At 37.3% G+C, this 19,161-nt stretch overlaps 1 protein-coding gene across 1 annotated transcript in view; it reads right to left on the bottom strand.

Annotated features, from left to right (window-relative positions):
- Positions 1 to 6,588: 6,588 nt before the first annotated feature.
- Positions 6,589 to 19,161, bottom strand: part of LOC139970518 (WSCD family member GA21586-like) — a 50,872-nt gene continuing 38,299 nt past the window's right edge. Inside the window, exon 4 of the mRNA XM_071976288.1 lies at positions 6,589 to 7,883. Within this exon, the coding sequence (XP_071832389.1) occupies positions 7,522 to 7,883 (362 nt within the window). The 3' untranslated portion in view covers positions 6,589 to 7,521. The remainder of the gene's footprint in view (positions 7,884 to 19,161) is intronic.

Below are 19,161 nucleotides of genomic sequence, written 5' to 3'. Positions count from 1 at the left end.
CATCATTATTCCTGGCTGTTATTTAAATGAGATATTCAGGTATTCTTTCCTGGACTCTATTTGCATTATTAATTTATGAAATCATGAAATTTCTGACCTATAATGTGAGAAAGTCATTAAATGGTACCTTAATTATAACAGTAATGTGTTTACACCAGTAGCGGAAGCATGCTTTTACGTGATTTCCCCTTCCAAAATTTCTCCACCCAGATTAATCCCCCCACCACCCTCTCCTAATCCCAATCCAATCATCTTCTTTTTTATAAAGGGATATCCCATTTTGGCTGATGATGATCTTGTAATAAAAAATGCCCAAACTTCACAGGTCAAAACCACATCCTTACAGCATTTTTCAAATTTGGTGGTAATTTGTGAATGTATCTGGCAACAGCAGTGTGAATGATGTCATCACAGTAGGTCAGTTGAAAAGTGTATGAAAATTTCTTTATATTATTTAACTCACTAATTCCCAGAGGGAAATTATATTTCTACAAAAAGTTGTATTTTGATGAAATTCTAAATAAAGAGAATCTTGGCAGCTATGCAAACATTCCAAATGTATCAGGTTTAAAGGATATAATGTAAAAATAAGATTCAAGTAGAAAAAGTCAATCTTTTGAAGGATTATACTTGACAGTATGACATCACATACGACCTATTGTGATGTACTCCAAGGAAAAAATATTCCTTTCAATCAACCATATATCGATTTAAGGACAAGATATTAAAGATTTCCAACTAACAGTGTGGAATACTTTTCTTTTCCGTTTAATTGTCAAACTGTCTGCCACTGGACTGTCCCTTTAAGTTGTTCTAATATTAAGTAAAGTTCATAAATTCTACCACCCTCATATATTTGCAAAACTGTTTTCTGGGGGTGCTACTCCTCAAAATTATTCCCGGATGATGATAGAATTTTTACTGACTATAGCTGACCATTTTGCTGCTTCCTAGCATATTTAGCAGAATTTAAACAAGACCTCAAGTCTTGATGTGTCAGTATCAATACAATACTATGCACAAGCATCAGCAACAGAAGATACCAAGGAGATGCCCAAACCTGTAACTTGAAAAACAACTCTAGCAGAAACACAAACAGAAATGACATATAAAACTAAAGGCATATGGTTACAAAGGATAATACATTTATACATACAAGTTGAATACCTAGGATATAGCCAGTCCAGTACGATATCATATATGCCACTCTCTTTTCATAACAATTTACATAAACCATACAAAATATGTAATTTCTTTGTAAACTAAAACTTGAAATCTTCTTTAAGATCACCAGGGATTTTGCTCTTTAGCAACAATAAAATGGTTACACTCTTAAAGCAATTGATAAGAATTATAAAATAATTACACATTCTTCCCTATTTACATTTGTTAACATGAAGGACAATTGAAGTAGGTCGTCATGCGTTGTTCAGGATTTACAAAAATTGACTTTCTGTACATCATATAAAGAGTTCTTCAGATCGGACAGAAATTGAAATTTTGTAAAATAAAGCAAATGAAAGTTCTTTGGAGGCAAATCTTATACAAAGTTACTTAATTAGTACTCTAATTATTTCAAACTGAAGCATTAACTAATGCATGATGGCTCATGAAAGCTTCTCTCTTTTTCCCTTTTCTACTTTTGATTTGTCACAATATAACATCATTTTGTATTCTTCATTTCACAATGAATGTAACATTAGGTTGTATTGTCATGTTTTAATCACTTATTTCATTTTACAATGGATGCTGTTAACCATGTTTGGATCTGGTTTTATCACCTAACAGCCCAACACTGTTGATAAGAGATCTGGTACTCTGAATGTCAGGCAAGCAAAACTACATTTTTGCCATTAAAGTTGGTACATTTTCCATGATGCTATGTAACATCAAAAGTTCATTGAAAGCAAAATATACAGTTCACTAACTAAACTATATAAGTTTAAAAATATCTAAGAAAAAGTCTAAAAAGGCCAGTTATCCATTTGTACATGTTTAATGATATTCATGAAAACTATCTGCGCTGATCAATTAGTTGCTAAATAAATTATTTAGCGTAGCATCTACTTGACTGAATTAATTAGACCAATTCTAGGTCTATTACCTTAGCAGGAATAGGTTTGTTAAAATTGCCCAAAAGTGTTGCTCACATGCGAGGGTGCTGTTATACAACATTAAATCTTTAAACCTTACTGACTAAAAATGAAAGCTGCATCTATTATTATCATCTTGGGTTAAATTTAAGCAAAAGCCAGATTCTTAGAGGAAAAAGAAGTAATTGTTGGTGATAGATTTTGCTTCATTTCATTGCAATGGATGCCTTTTATTGTTACAGCAGATGAGTGAGGGAGCATACAAGGAATATAAATCCCACTGTCTCCTAATCCTATCCTTAACATAACAACATGTAACCATGGAAACCAACATACAGCTATGCATTCAGGACTTTCAAGATAAACATATGGAGCATCCCTTAAGAACATCACATGTCCAATCAAGTCTTACGCAGTTAACTGAAAAACTTAATACTTTCAAGTAGGGTGAATCTTCATGAAATTCAGCTGGCATATGTAACTCTAGCTATCTAACAAAAGCAAATTTGGAATTATTGAAAGCCCTTTTCAAAGTCTATGTGGTATGCTTGTATTCTAAATTCTACTGACAGAAAAATATTAATATCTTTTTGTTAATGGTCCAATTGACATATCTCCATAGAAATTACCTTTACTCCTATAATTTAAATGTCTAAGTGAGACAAACCCCTTTAAGGATGACATTTAAAAGCCATTATGTGACCTTGTAGCATATTTGCAAGCAATATTGATTACATTTAACAACAATCAAGAAAGTATAAGGAGTAACCATTGCAATATATGCATCCATATCCAATCCACTTTTAAAAGACATGCATGAAATAGCAAAAGGATCTGATCACGGTAAAGTAGTAAACACAGATTAATTATTTTTCTTGAGGGAGCTCGGGAAGGGATTGAGGAACCAGATACCACAAACACATTAAATGTTTTCTGATTTCTTTTTATCTTCTAAAATTTTGGAATAAACATCTGAAACTTATGAGTTCCTGCTAATTATTTACTGGCATTGTAGATGAATTCATTGAGTATTGAAAGCTATTACTTCAACAAATAGGATGTACCTTTGAATTGACTGGCTCTGTACATGGGCTGGCAGCTTGTATGATGAATATGTAAAGGACTAATAGCAATATGAATTACATCATTTTATACCCTTGAATGACAATTTCTTTTGTCATATTAGAACCCTGACAAATTTTCTTTTCATTTTCTTTTCTTATTACATTTTTTCTTGTGGGGGTTGGTTACTTTATTTGGCAAGGGGAGGGGGGGTGGGGGCTCACTGGTATAAATAGATGTATATTGAAGGGCACTGGAACCATACTTCCCAACATAAGTTATAATGCTTACATACGCAAAAGCAAGCACCTGGTGAATGTTCATGTGAACAAAGAAACGAGATACAAAGTGCATTGAGGTTTTGATCACAAAAGGAGTTGACAGTTTTAGTGCTCCAGCAGACATTCCTAAAACTTCTCTTCTTGAGATACTAAGTTTACATGGTTTCTGCTTTTTGATTTATCATAATCATATTCGTTCCCATACCAGGCTTTAAAATTACTGACCTACTGTTTGGTATGGCAAATATTCCTTCCTCCACATAAAGCTAGTTACTACGATGGAAGTGTTACCATGGTTACACCACTGCAGGGGGTAAAGTCTGGATGCTGACAACAACGCATCTAGGTGTGTAAGACTGTGTATTTCATCCAACAATTCAAGGTTAGGACATAATGCTATAGCAGTTCGACTATTATCCTCTGGACACAAAAGATATACAGATGTCATATTTTCACACTGTATATGCCTTTCACAGAGCTAAACCCTCTGGCAGTTAACCTTTCCTTGACTGCTTAAGAAAAACAGTTGACTTTAATAAATCATGGAGCTATTTCGGTAATAGCTCCATGGTCAAACTCGCACAAAGCATATAGTAATAATAGCAATAAATAACAATGGATGTATAATGTATGTCCATATCCATGCAGAAAAGGGCATAAGGTTAGTTTTAAGTCTTTTTTTAAAGACGTTGAAAACTCGCCCCAAACAGCGTGCCGCCATCTTTAAAAAGTTAACTTTCTGTTGCTTGCAAGTGAAGTTTTTCTCTTGTCGCTACAAAAGGTAGACAGTAATGAAACGTGATACCTTGTTATCTTTAGCTGGCCTGAGATGTCCATCGCTGTATTTTTTGTACACTGTGCTGTGGGTATTGACTGCAGCTGTATGTACTGACCGTACACTAGTGTCTAATTACCAACGGTAACAAGCTGTGTGTGTATTTTCTGGGATCGATGGTGGTGTCTAACACTTCTGTTACACCTCATTTGAAACTAGGTCAGATTACCGGCATTAGACGTTTCTTTGTGCGCGAGTCTTCACACCCTTTAAGGAGGTGACACTCTCAGCCATCTTGATTTCAAGTGGTAACATGTTCCACATTGTGACAAGACTCACAGACAATCAGCATTAGCTTCAAAACAAGTCTGTAAGTAACAGGAAGCCAATGCAGTTCTTTCTGGATTAGTGTGTGGCTTTAATGTCATGGATGCATCATACATCAGACCTAGATTTCTTGCTTATGGCACAGGTGTTATTTCTGAATTTCCCAAATTTATGAAAGGTATGGTTATTTTTGACAGTTGGTTACATGATCCAAAAAGAATAAATTCAGTTGTTGCATAATTCAGTTTCAAAAAATTGCTCTTCATCCAATCACTATTAATAATATTTAACAATACATGCTTGTAGTGTTTTAATACAAGATTGGCCATGATCATGAGATGGCTTAAACATAACATAAAGTTGAGTATCATCAGCATTATAAAAGACGTTATAATTATATGATACTTAAGATTTATGTCACAAAGGCCTGGACATGTGTACACCATGAACAACTGAGGACCACAGCTAAACAGCTACACATAGTGACATAGATACATCTGAGCTAACAAACGTTTGAGAATGTTATAATTGGTAAACCAATCATAATGAAGCATTCATAGAGACATTTACATCAAGATGACTTGACAGAGTTGTAATCTGGAATCCCAGTAAATAGGTGACACACCAGCAGTGTTTATGCCTTGCAATGCAAACACATATGGGCAAGTAGTTGTGACTATGAATATATAAAGGGCTTAAATCTTATCAGTTCAGTTCAAAGTCCTGTATACTATATAAACACTGTCTCTTCTTGGCAGCCATTTATAGTACTGTCTACTGTTATGAGTTAATTACCAATGTGTAGGAATCTAGATATTTACAAGTTCAGATGATACTGTACCTTCCTCCAAATATTGCACAATCCATTGACCTTCTCTACAAATGACTAAACTGCTTGCACTGAAGCCACTCATTCCGGATCCCTCCCATCCCCATATGTACATTCCCGTCCCTACTATTACCCTCCCATCCCCATATGTACATTCCAATCCCTACTATTACCCTCCCATCCCCACCTTTACCCTCCCATCCCCATATGTACATTCCCATCCCTACTATTACCCTCCCATCCCCACCTGTATCCTTCCATCCCCACCTGTACACTCCCATGCCCACCTGTACACTCCTATCCCCCACCTTTACTCTCCCATCCCATATGTACACTCCCATCCCTACTATTACCCTCCCATCCCCACCTGTATCCTTCCATCCCCACCTGTACACTCCTATCCCCACCTTTACTCTCCCATCCCCACCTGTACCGCCCATCATCACCTGTACACTCCCATCCCCAATTGTACACTCCCATCCCCACCATTATCTTCCCATCCCCATCTGTACCCTCCCATCCCCACTGATGCCCTCCAATCCACACCTGTACCCTCCATCCCCATATGTACACTCCCATCCCCACCTTTACTCTCCCATCCCCACTAGTATCCTTCCATCCCCACCTTTACCCTTTCAACCCAATATGAACATTCCCATCCCCACCTGTACCCTCCCATCCCCACCTTTACCCTCCCATCTCCATATGTACATTCCCATCCCTACTATTACCCTCCCATCCCCACTGTATCCTTCCATCCCCACCTGTACACTCCCATGCCCACCTGTACACTCCTATCCCCCACCTTTACTCTCCCATCCCATATGTACACTCCCATCCCTACTATTACCCTCCCATCCCCACCTGTATCCTTCCATCCCCACCTGTACACTCCTATCCCCACCTTTACTCTCCCATCCCCACCTGTACCGCCCATCATCACCTGTACACTCCCATCCCCAATTGTACACTCCCATCCCCACCATTATCTTCCCATCCCCATCTGTACCCTCCCATCCCCACTGATGCCCTCCAATCCACACCTGTACCCTCCATCCCCATATGTACACTCCCATCCCCACCTTTACTCTCCCATCCCCACTTGTATCCTTCCATCCCCACCTTTACCCTTTCAACCCAATATGAACATTCCCATCCCCACCTGTACCCTCCCATTCCCACCTTTACTCTCCCATCCCCACCTGTGCCCTCCAATCCCCACCTTTCCCTCCCATCCCCACCTGTGCCCTCCAATCCCCAGACCGCATTCTTCAGTCTACTATTCTTACTAGTGAGAGTATAATATCTGAAATCAATACTCCTGTTGGAAATACAGTTTCCTCTTACTACAAAAAGGTAATTACTGACTGATGTGTTATGAATTTTCATTTCCTTATCGACATATCGAATGAAGAGACAAATTTACAAACATTACTTTTTTGAACACCTGGATTATGGAAGTCAAGAAAGGTTCAGCCAGTGAATACTTATTACTGTTAATCTTGTTTTACATGGAAGCTAGAAAATATCAAACTTTGCTCAAGTATTGCAGCGTTGTCAGCAGATCCAGATATTTCTTGCAGGAGGTAGAGATGTTCAAGTATATCTATAGTAGTGCACTAGAAGTATTACAGAAATGCCTGGCACATGTGATGTACCTTTATCTGACCAGAGTATTCATTTTAATAGCATAATAATTTCTAATGAGGAGGTCCATGCAGTCCAACTGTGTCTCCTCCCTAAGATCTGCCCCTGCATAGATTCATTCAACATCAGGAATCGCTCCACAAGGAATGCACAAGATTTACAACAACACACAAGGAAGTACTATCCATTGAAAGGATGAGAGTTATCTGCATCATAAATAGGACATAGAATCAAAACCCTCTAAATTCATTCCTAAGCAAATTGTCGGCTCTAATTTATTCCTAGACGATAGATCTAATAATAAAATGCCTTTGGACTTTGTACAACCCAAAAATGATATATTATTATGAAGCCCCTGCCCCCAAGAGAACTAAAATGAATATTGGGAAAAAAACCAATAAAACTGGTTAAAATTGGATATTACATCCATGAAAGTATATGGTATTATAGTATCTCCCTGTCCTGCATTGAGTTATGACTCTGTCAGTAATTGCTGATCTGAAAGATCTAATCTGAAAGCTCTGTTAGGTCTCGTTCGTGGAATGGTAAAGGCTGAATATCGTGCTCTTTAAAGAGCAAAGTTACGTTTCGAATGTGCCCATTTATCTCCTCAATCAGTTCTCTATCAAAAGGATCAAATCTCTTCTCTTTTTTCTTCCGTTTGAACTTTCCATCTGGATACGCCAAGGTGCAAGCTATCCGCTTTTCGTCCGGCTCAACGTTTAAGAATTTTAAGATTCTTCTGAGTTCTTCTTCCAAGTTTTGTTTAAGGTCACTGTAGTAGACGATGAGGTAGTTTGGTATGGTGATGCACTCCCGGCAACTGTGCTCCCAATATCTGGAGTGGCCTCTTGCAAATTTCTCCCAATCTGTGAATTACAGATGTAGAAAAACATTTCAAATTTCATATCATTATCATTTGAATTTTTGACAGATACAGTATATTACTATTCAGCTTTCCCTGGAGTAGTTCTCCAGTTGTACCAGCTGAATGCCAAGATGCTTACTAAATTTCTTCCCACATCGTATACATGAGACTATGCACTGTACGTATTATAAGTGCACAAATGACTGGAACCCCTCATCTTATGTCTGCATTCTCCGTTCGGTGTCTAACTTGGGATCCCAACAATATCAAATATGATGTTTCGTGCAAGCTTTCCATTGAAGTTATTGTGCTAGCAATGTTTCCATATATTCATCACTTCTGCAGAAGATAATAGAGTTCTTGTGCTCATTATAAAAACTGGATCCCATATTACCATGCCATGTACAATAATTAAGGAATCCACTGGTAGGGTTGGGTGATATATCGAAAATTATTATTATCGCGATAATTTTTTTTCAAGACGATATTTTTTGAGGATTGAAAATGATGATAATTTCTTGTGAAATAAATTTGAAATAAATTTTTTTTAAATTCTCCGTTTTATGTGTAAATGTTATTCTAGCATTCCATGGTTAAGAAAGTTGAAAAGAAATAAAGTTTATCAACTTCATTTACTGACTTTTGAACTTCGTAAAAAACCCGTCCTTTACAACATTGACTGTATAGAGAACAAACCTGAAAATCAGTAGAGAAATTACCAATTGTGTACGAAAAGTAAGTTGGTACACCGTTCTAATTTTATGAAAGATCGAGCAAAATACTTTCGAAAAATTCACGCGAAACTTGTATATCGTGCTAAATGCAACAAATGTCATGTAAACAAGGCTCTGGTACACCCATTTATGAATAAACCAGAAGACCACATCTGGTGTTAAGCGGGGGGAAAAGAAAGTATTTTCTAGAATTTCCAAAAAAAGGAAAAATTAATATCCTACCATAGTTAAGTGTATAGTAAATAGCCTAACCACTTTGTAGGTTATGGATCTCACGTAACAACAAAACAACAACAAATTGTATTTTGCGAAGTTGACGTTTTCCACAAGGACATGGAAACAATATTTAGCATTAAGTTAATCATGCCTAGTGGCCTAAAACATGGGACTAGAAGGTTTACTTTCATAAAGATGGCCATACTGAAGCTATTGGGGCATTGATATCGTGCTATGTACGTGTATGGTATAGCTAGACTCTGCCTCGTGTATCATGGGGAATAGATTGTTTTGTTCATGCGGAGGAGTCGGTTGGCTTGAGGTGTGTTTTACTTACCTAAATGTTACGGGGATATTTACCTATACTTTCCTTGAACGTCTTAGATAATATTTCGCATAACTTTACCGATCCTTTACTGACTGACCTAATTAATTCTAGAGTGGAGCCATTATAGTTTACTCCATGAAAAGTTCTTTGGAACCGTGCCAAAAATGTTAACAAACAGGTGTTAGACAGGGGGGTTGTTTGGCAAGGTACCTGGGAAAATTCGAAGCACATGTAGCCTACCGTGATATTTAAGTAGGGTAAACACTGCAGTTGTAAACTGATTGCTAGGCAGTCTAACGTAGTTTGTTTCATAATATCGAGAGTTTTGTAAGTTAAACTTTATAAAGATTGTAAGACAGATTAAATCTCTTTTCATTTTATCACAAAATATAGCTACTCTAACTTGTCATTTTAAAACTTTCGTCAGTTTCGTGACAATTTAAATTCAAAAAGTTAGTCAGTATTTTGAATCCTCAATTGCGATTTTTTATCGCCAGACACGCAAAAATATTAAACTTTTCCGGGGGCCTTCGCCCCCTGGAATCCCACAAGGGGTTCACCCTTGACCTCACCGGGGCTCTAAGGTGGGCCCCTGGACCCCACGCCATTATGCTCGGTGTGTTTGATGCGCGAAAACACCGGTGGGAAATCGGCAGTTGTGTTTAGGGTGTTCGCGAACACACTAAAAACAACAAGCAAAATTATCGTAATTATCGCGATAATTTTTCAACTATTTATCATCACATTAAAAAGCAAATATCGCCCAACCCTAGAATCCAGTCATATTAATATCATAAGTAGCCAATTCTGACGGGGAAATTAAAGCCCACATCTTGGCCACATATAACCTGAAGGAGAGCAAATTTTACTCCTTTTTATGATTAGCTCAGTATACATAGTTATCACAATTATGTATTGCAGATGATGTTTTGACAAACTGTCACAACAGTCCATTTTCTATGCAACGTAGTTATCTTAAAACCTTCCAGTCTTGGACAGAAAATCCCTTTTTAAATTTGGTATACATGCTGGTATCATTTTAGACCCCCTATGGCAAAGAAACATTAATCCATGATCCATTTGGTGTGGCTTGGATTGAAACATAACCCCAGGTTAGGTGTGGCAGATGAGAGTTTAATTCATTTATATATTTTGGGAATGCGGCTCCACCCAGAAAGTATGGAGAGATTTTTAAAACTGGGTTCAAATCACACTGAATATCAATATTGCAGTTAGTAAAGAGCTTGTTCTGTTTGGAAATTATTTGTACACAGACTGTGTGTTTAATAACATGCTTCTGGTTCTGAAATTTTGTGTTTACAAAAGTAAGGTTCAAAATGAGAAACCTTCCTTAAGCTATGGTCAAATTGATTTAAAGAATTTTTATCTAAAAGAAAAGCTTATGTATAAAACTAATTGTTAGCAACGTGCTTTTGATATCAGATGGCATAACTGGAAATCTTTATTTGAAGTTTAATGTTGTTGATAATATATGTCATTATGAATTGTACATTGTTTGGACTCTTGATGGAATGATAATAAAATATAAACAAATAGAATATAAATATATAAATAAATAAAACATAAAAACATAACCCTAAGGTTAAGATGTCTGCTTAAAGGTCTGCTGTATAGACCCCAACTATAGCACACTATCATTGAAAAGTTTCTTGAGATTACATAATCGACCTGCCTTGGTCTAAAATTACCTCTTTTTACTTTTGTTGTCTGCAACACCTGCCACATATTTTTTCTTTGAATGTGAATGCTGTATGATTAACTACACTGTAGACATGTACATATTTCCACACAGTGTTTTACACAAAGAGCCTAATGGTGTTAAGAAGCTATGCAGGCTAATTGTGGAGCCTGAGGTCAATTTACGACCGTGGCAGGTCGAATACGTAATCACAAAACTTTCCTATCTATACTGTGCTATAATTGGAGCCAATAAAGCAGATCTCATCGACTGACATTATGAAGTCGTGGATAATACAGTAGTAGGGCAGTGTGCATGGGTTTAATACTCATGGACTGACATTATTAAGTCTTGGATATATAGTCTGGCAGTGTTCATGGGTTTTGGCCAGTTTTAAAGTCGCGTCGGCTCCAGTCTGGAAAACTGAATATTAGGCGTTTTCCAGACAGGGAGTCCTGAAGTATGTGTGTGTGTGTGGGGGGGGCGGGGAATGTTCATAACTGAAAGTGCACAGTTTTAGCAGGGGCGTATCCAGGATTTTCCAATAGGGGGGGCGTCAGGCATGAATGATCGCCGTCCTGGGAGATGGGTCTAAGGGGAGGGGTGTACAATTTTTGCTTTCGAAGAAGGGCTGAAATGCAAAATGGTGTCATATGCATGGGCAGCGATCCGTACTTCCGAGTGGGGGGGGGGGATATGACCTTGTTGACTATCTAAGCGTAGCGCCACCATGGGTTGGTGCGAAGCGTACAAGAAAATTTTGGGATTAACAAACCCTCTAGATGGCCGGAAACGGCACTTCCCGAGGTTTCCAAGCGGCATATACCCAACTTTAAAATAGGAATGTCATGTCCGAAATATCTCATAATCAGGATCCAAAATACTTTTTTTTTAATTTCGGGTGTTATTTTGGGAAAATTGCCCCTGTCAATCTTGCTTCAGGCGCAACGTTAGAATGTTCGAGAGCTCTTTTATATTATTCGATGAAGAAAATGGCCTCATGCAGGCTATTATAGGCCTATACACATGCAATACACAATTAAACATAGTTACATTCCTAGGTACCGATTGCTAGGGCATCCAGGTGAAACGTGTATTAAGCATTACCCTGGTTACATGAGATTCTCAGCTGTTCGAGGGAACATGTACGTGTGTAGGCCTACTATAGGGCCTATATGAATACTATGAGGGTGCATATATGTACTATATCAATACCGTGGGCGCAATAATACATTTTGTTGTTATAGGGCCAATGAAGCCTACAGTCAACTATTTTTGCTTTATAAAGACGCTTTATTTGAAAAGATCGCACTGCGTTTATGTTAAGCGAGAAATGAAGCTAAAAAAGAGCCGTACATTAACGAAGATGCATAAATGTAGGCATGAAAATATTCTTATCCCTGGCATTTGGTGGGGGGGGGGAATATGGTGCATTACATCCCCTCCACCCATTTTCATGGGGGGATATATCCCCCCTCCACCCAGGATCGCCGCCCATGGCCATATGTGATCCATTTTTCGACCTTAATAATAAGCAACATTTCCAGTAAATATGGACACAAAATGCACAATTTAGTATGGCTGGCATGTCACTTAGTGTTTATAGTGATAATACAAACACAATTACCATCTATGTTTCTAAAACTATTATGCTGCCGAACTTCGCCAGAACCTTTTTTTGGCAAACAAAAAATAAAGCATACGGGAGGGGGGGGGGGTTGAGCGATCACCGACATCTCACATAAAGGTCTTCTTCAAATTTTTTTTTTTTTGCTAAACTTTTTTTTTTGGTGACGGCCAATGGGGGGGCGCGCGCCTGTTGCGCCCCCCCTGGATACGCCCCTGGTTTTAGCAAGTATAACTTATCACTGGTTTATAAATTTGCATATGACCTAAATAAGCTCTGGTCCTAAAGAGCAAACAGATGTTTGAGGTGTAGATGATCATCATTCATTATGCAGGGTCAGTCATAGTCTTAGGCCTTGTTCACATTTAAAGCAGCATTTTGCGTTGGGTCGCTTTTTTCCACCTTTTTAACATGTGCATCGATTTTTTTAGATGTATCAATCATAAAACAGCAAACTAAGATACCATCCAAGTTTCACCCTGCCAAGAGCGTTAATTAGCGAGTAATTAACGATTTATGTCGATAACGAGTAAAAGTGTCCTCGACAAAGTTTTCATATCTCCAAATCCACTAGTTTGAATTCCACCAATCAGTGAATAGTATGTTTATTCATGAGCATTTTTGCGTTTGGTCGCCGTTTTCTACTTTTTTGACATGTCCATCGAGTTTTTTACATACATCAAATCACAAAACAGCAAATTAAGATATTAGCCAAGTTTTTCCCTGCCAAAAACGTTAATTGGCGAGTATTCCACATACAAAATTAATCGCATTCAGTTCCCAAGCCCACTAGTTTGAATTCAACCAATCAGAGATGCAGGTTTAGTTATGAGCCGTTGCTAAAAATAGATTCAAGACTTTACGTTGGTACAACCAGGGAGTTGTTATGCAACTCTCTGGTACAACTGCCATATAGACTGTACACAAATCAAGCGTGGTGTTATTTTACGTATCTGTCAATGACGTTCGTAGTGTTTAAATATTCATATTATGGGCGAGGTTTATTGGGTTCCCAACTGAAAATATCTTGGAGAACAACAAAGTTGAAAGTTGCAATTTTTTCGACTTTTATGCCACCATTTGAAGTAAAATATAAATAGATAAGCTAGTTATGTATGTCGTTATGGCATAGTGGAGTCAGTGAGGTTGAGAAAAATCATAGAAAAGGACGCAAAATGCTGCTTTAAGAATGCAAAGGCGATTATTGATATTTAGTCCTCGAGGAGGATCAACTAGTTAAGAACAAGACGCATTGACATTTAAGAAGGAGTGAGTTTCGTATCAAGTCCGCTTGTGAGATTAATATACTATGCAGGCGGGAAAAGGTCATGTAAGCTGTTTACATTCCCCCCTGTGCTTTGCCATTACCACATGTGCTGAACTAGTACAACTCCGTACACCACTGCGTGGCAACGTTCAATCATCGCACATAAACAGCATGCTGTATTCAAACCACTCCGTACTAGTACCATTACCAGAATACATTAATACTGACCACGGTCCAGTTGAGATCAGTTGTATAGTGTGCAGCAGGCTATAGAATTATGAGTTCTAAATTTAGTTAACTACAACTATCCAGTTAATTACTGAAGATAGGATCAAACAAAGTTAAGCATATGATCCTAGAGTTTTTCATTAAAATGAATGTAAATTAAATAATGCTGTTATTCCAATTTAAAAAGACAAAACCTTCACAAATAACACTAATGCCATGAGCTTTTCATGTAACTCTTTATGTGCTTATATTTAATGCCAACTCTATTGTAATATTCCTTCACATTCAGTCCTGCAGCTCATACAGTACGAAAACACATCTTACATGACAAGTAGACTACAATATATTTCTAGCGATGGATCCTAGAGATTTAGAACTTCTTCATGCTCAAATCTGCTCCCAGCATGGGCCCTACAGGTTTCATATTTGAATTATTCATAAATAATTCAAGCAAGGCCTCTGATGTGTAGCCAAGTAAAACACTGTTATTTATGACACTGCTGTGGATCGTGTATTAATACAGTTTTCCACTATTCCCACAAGTTTGTACAGTATATATGGACTTACATTACCTAAACCAGTTGGTCACCTAGTAAGATTGATGCTTGTCACATGATCAGTTTAGATAAACAAGAGCAGTAATGCTACAGATGCTCAACTAAGCTTCTGTTTGAGAAGCAGTTTTTTGAGCAGTTTTATTCAATTGTTTGTGCCAAAAATATAAGACATATCCAGGATAACGGTGTCAGTTCCTTTCCTCTCATCTCCTTTTTTCCTTGCCCTATGCTCCTTCTTAACAGACATAGTTTGTTACAATGTTACTAAAAGTGTTAAAAAAATGGGCACCTACTGAAAGAAGAATAATTTGCAATGTGTTTTTCACTTTTTTTGGTGAAAATTCGGGCAATATGCTGAGAATTTTTCGAGCACCTACTGAAAGAAGAATAATTTGCAGTGTGTTTTACACTTTTGTTTGTGAAAATTCGGGCAATATGTTGAGAATTTTTGCGGGCACCTACTGAAAGAAGAATAATTTGCAATGTGTTTTTCACTTTTTTTGGTGAAAATTCGGGCAATATGCTGAGAATTTTTCGAGCACCTACTGAAAGAAGAATAATTTGCAATGTGTTTTTCACTTTGTTTGGTGAAAATTCGGGCAATATGCTGAGAATTTTTCGGGCACCTACTGAAAGAAGAATAATTTGCAATGTGTTTTTCAATGGTTGAACTTTTATTATTATGATCATTATTGTTGTAACGACTTCCCCAATAATGATAACCAATATGGAAGGGTAATAACACGGAAAATGATTGCATGTCATTGGCATGTGATGTAATAACCAATGAATGCCTATGTGACATGCACAATAACATATTGAACGCGCGCGGAGCCCGTGAAAACTTTTGGTTATATTTTTCGGGCAAGTCGTTACAGCCCCCCCAAATCAAATTAGGCTCCTATGCCTATGTTGCTAAGTTGTGTTCTTGAATACTTAAATGCAGAGCTGCATTTGTACTATCTTTAAACCAGAATGTAAAACTGTATTGAGGTTTGATGGATGACTTCATCGTAACAGGATATCAGCCAATGTTATCCTTGTAAGGTATTATGGAAAAGTTTCTCTATATGAGTTCTGCCGATACTGTTGACCCTTGATGAATTTTGACGTTCACAAAAATTCATACATTTATACTCAACATGACGCCCTCTCATGGAAGTAGGAGACTTGTCAAATGACTGTGGCCTCAACTAATATCAGAATGAGAAAACTAGATGTTTCCAATCTTGAGATCAGGTATGGTACAAGGTTTTCACTGTTTTATCATGTTGACTTCAGATGACTCATCTTGACCTTCAATAAAATCAATAATAAATCCCCATGGGCAACCTACATGCCAAGTATAAGTAAAATTGATCACATAAATTGCACCCATACAATAATAGAATGACCTGCAACTTGTCTACAATCGATGACGACATACCACAGAGAAACATTAAAGGCATTGAAGACTCGCCCCAAACAGTGTGCCGCGCTCTGAAAAAGTTAACTTTCCGTTGCTTGCAAATTACGTTTTCTTCTTGTCGCTACAAAATGCAGACAGAAATGAAACGTGATACCTTATCTTTTATCTAGACCTGAGATGTCCACGCAGCTATGTATACTGTGTTGTGGGTATTGACCGTAGCTGTATGTAGTGACTGTACACTAGTGTCTAATTACCCATGGTAGCAAGCTGTGTGTGTATTTTCTGGGATTGATGGTGGTGTCTAACACTTCTGTTACACCTCAATCGAAACTAGGTCAGATTACTGGCATGAGACGTTTCTTTTTGCGCGAGTCTTCACACCCTTTAAAGACCTGAAATCGGAATCAGCTCCAACAATGTAGGTCATTCTAACATGTCGTACTCCACACACAAACTGCGGACAAGTTCAAATTGTAAATCTGCCAAGTAGTCCTTGTACCGAGACTGACATCAAACTACAGTAGACAGGAAGCCTGGAATAACAAGTAATGACTTGATCAAGTCTCCTACCGGTGCAATCATTTCCCAAAATGATTGGAAAATTAAGACGGAAGACATTTTGATACACACACCAAAACGCATACTCAGTCATTAATACTAAACAGTTCAAAAACAAATTTCATGATCATTGTACCATCTGTGGACTACATTTCATCATAACTGAAACTTTACAAAAGGCCCTGTTTTGGGCCCTCACATGACAATAAGGCTGAATTCATGACCAACATGTGCAGTCTGGATAATTTGTTCAATTTCAGTCAAGTTTGGGAATACAGCGGTTCGGATTTACCAGAAAGTTATAATGCCTGTACAGTACCCCTTACCAAACATGATGGCTTATTTAGGCTTCTGAATGCCTTCATTAAGGCTTCTGAATCCTTCAATAAGGATGTGAAGCCTTATACTAAAGCTTCATGACTATGAAGCCTTAAATTGAAGCCTAACAAGCATTCAGAATTAAGTCTTCATGAACTTGAATAAGGATGTGAAGCCTTAAATAAAGCTTCATGACTATGAAGCCTTAATTTGAAGCCTAACAAGCATTCAGAATAAGTATTCATGAATCTGAAGCCTTATTTTCTCACTTCTGTGAAGCCTAACAAGCAGTCAAATAAGGATTCATGAATTTGAAGCTCTATATTGACATTGCTGTGAAGCCTTACAAGTCCTCATGAGTTTGAAGCCTTATTTTGGCATTGCCATCGAAGCCTAACAAGCAATCAAAATAGGGATTCATGAATTTGAAGCTCTATTTTGACACTGATGTGAAGCCTTACAAGTCCTCATGAGTTTGAAGCCTTATTTTGGCATTGCCATCGAAGCCTAACAAGCAATCAAAATAGGGATTCATGAATTTGAAGGTTTATTTTGACATTGCTGTGAAGCCTTACAAGCTTAATTCTTCATGAGTTTGAAGCTTAATTTTGGCATTGCTATGAAGCCTAACAAGCAGTCAAAATAGGGATTCATGAATTTTTTTTTTCTTCTAATATTGGCTATAGGCTGCATGCATTGGCTTTGGAGAATTGCCCAAGACTTTTGTAATGGACAGATCCTTGGTCATATACAATTCAGTGGACAAGCACATTCGAGATACTGTAGGCATTTAAAGGAAGGCATGTACGCACGCTAGAAAAGAGTAACAACCGTCAAGGCCAAGACTACATTGGTACCCCCCTTTTACAGTGTCAGCTCCCTGGAGAGGCATTGGCTATGTGCAGTACTGATGCTAGCCAATTAGTGCAAATACCATTATATGAAAGAAGTATTCCTATATACTTAGCACTTACTGGACAATAAAGTGATGAAAAGCTTAATGAATGGTAAAATATTTCCTGTGTAGCCATATACGATGAGTTAATTTTGACACAGAGATATCAACTAAAGCTGTTTAAATTATGTACAATTGAATATTATTGCTACACTGTCAAGAGAATGCCCTTCTGATCACCTTTTGTAATAAGTTTAACCCTACATCAGAATTCCAGTGAACATCAGTATGTATTAATTGGAACTCATTACTCAAAATAAAGTAGAGAAAGTAAACCATTGTTCTTAAGTGTTGTGATACAAGTGGAAACTGTTCTGCATCCATGGTGGCCAGGGTATCAGGGGATCCCTAGCTCTGTAGATGATTCATACAAATGACATATAAAAATCAATGTCCTGCCATGAAACTTATGATGATTTGTCAAGTACCTGTACCATTCAATTTTATTGATATTTCTCTCTATCAAATTAAAAATGATGATGATACAGATAATACTGTATATAGGATGATTATATCATATTTTATTACAATAAGTTTTGGTAGGAATGAAGAGTTTGATTATTTTTCTTTTCCAGATGAGCTCTTGACATCTTAAGATGCAAACAAGCACTCATTTTTTTTCAAATTTCAGCTAGCTGGTTGTTTAAAGTAACCTCATGCATTGGTGATATATGTTATTAAATGGAGCACCCTGAAATATAAAGCATTGATTTGGTATTCTCCCATGAGTTATAAGGAAATGCCATTGTGTATTTAGCTACTGTACATGCTTCAAACTGTGCCTTGATTGCAACTTTACATACTGTGATGACAGAAATTTAAAAACTTTATAAAAAATACAGGATGATGCGCTATGACTTTTTGAAGTTTATATTTGGTATTGCCTGCACTCTCAAAATAATCATTTTACCACTTATACATTAACTAATGTTCAATAAATGCATTACTACAATAAGTTGGTGAAAGTCAAGTGGACTACTCTTCTATGTTACACCCCTGGTAGTCAAATTGGGGTCACAACCCTTTTACGGACACCAAATGTTTTTTTGGGTGGCCAAATGTAAACAGTCAATTGGAAAAATGTCAGCCAGTCTTTTTAGTTACTAGGAATTCAAAACGCGCGTTCCAGGGACACATCTGCCCGAAAAAGTTTGCATTCCACAGATAAAAACTTATGTCCCCCAAGACAAACCTGTGTTAAATGCACAAGCCAAGCTATGACCTTTACGTTCTTTTGAAGTCAAGTATAACAACCCTAGATCACAATTTCTTGCAGTTTGAGACTAAATATAATTGTTGAGGCCTATATATACACACAAACAAATTAAAAAAGATAAAATTAGTTGCAGTACATTTCAAGAAAATGTGCAAATTTGAATGT

The sequence above is a fragment of the Apostichopus japonicus genome, chromosome 8 (assembly GCF_037975245.1).
Source record: "Apostichopus japonicus isolate 1M-3 chromosome 8, ASM3797524v1, whole genome shotgun sequence".
Taxonomy (NCBI): Eukaryota; Metazoa; Echinodermata; class Holothuroidea; order Aspidochirotida; family Stichopodidae; genus Apostichopus; species Apostichopus japonicus.
Note: the sequence above shows the minus strand (reverse complement) of the source record. Positions and strands in the feature narration are given on the sequence as shown.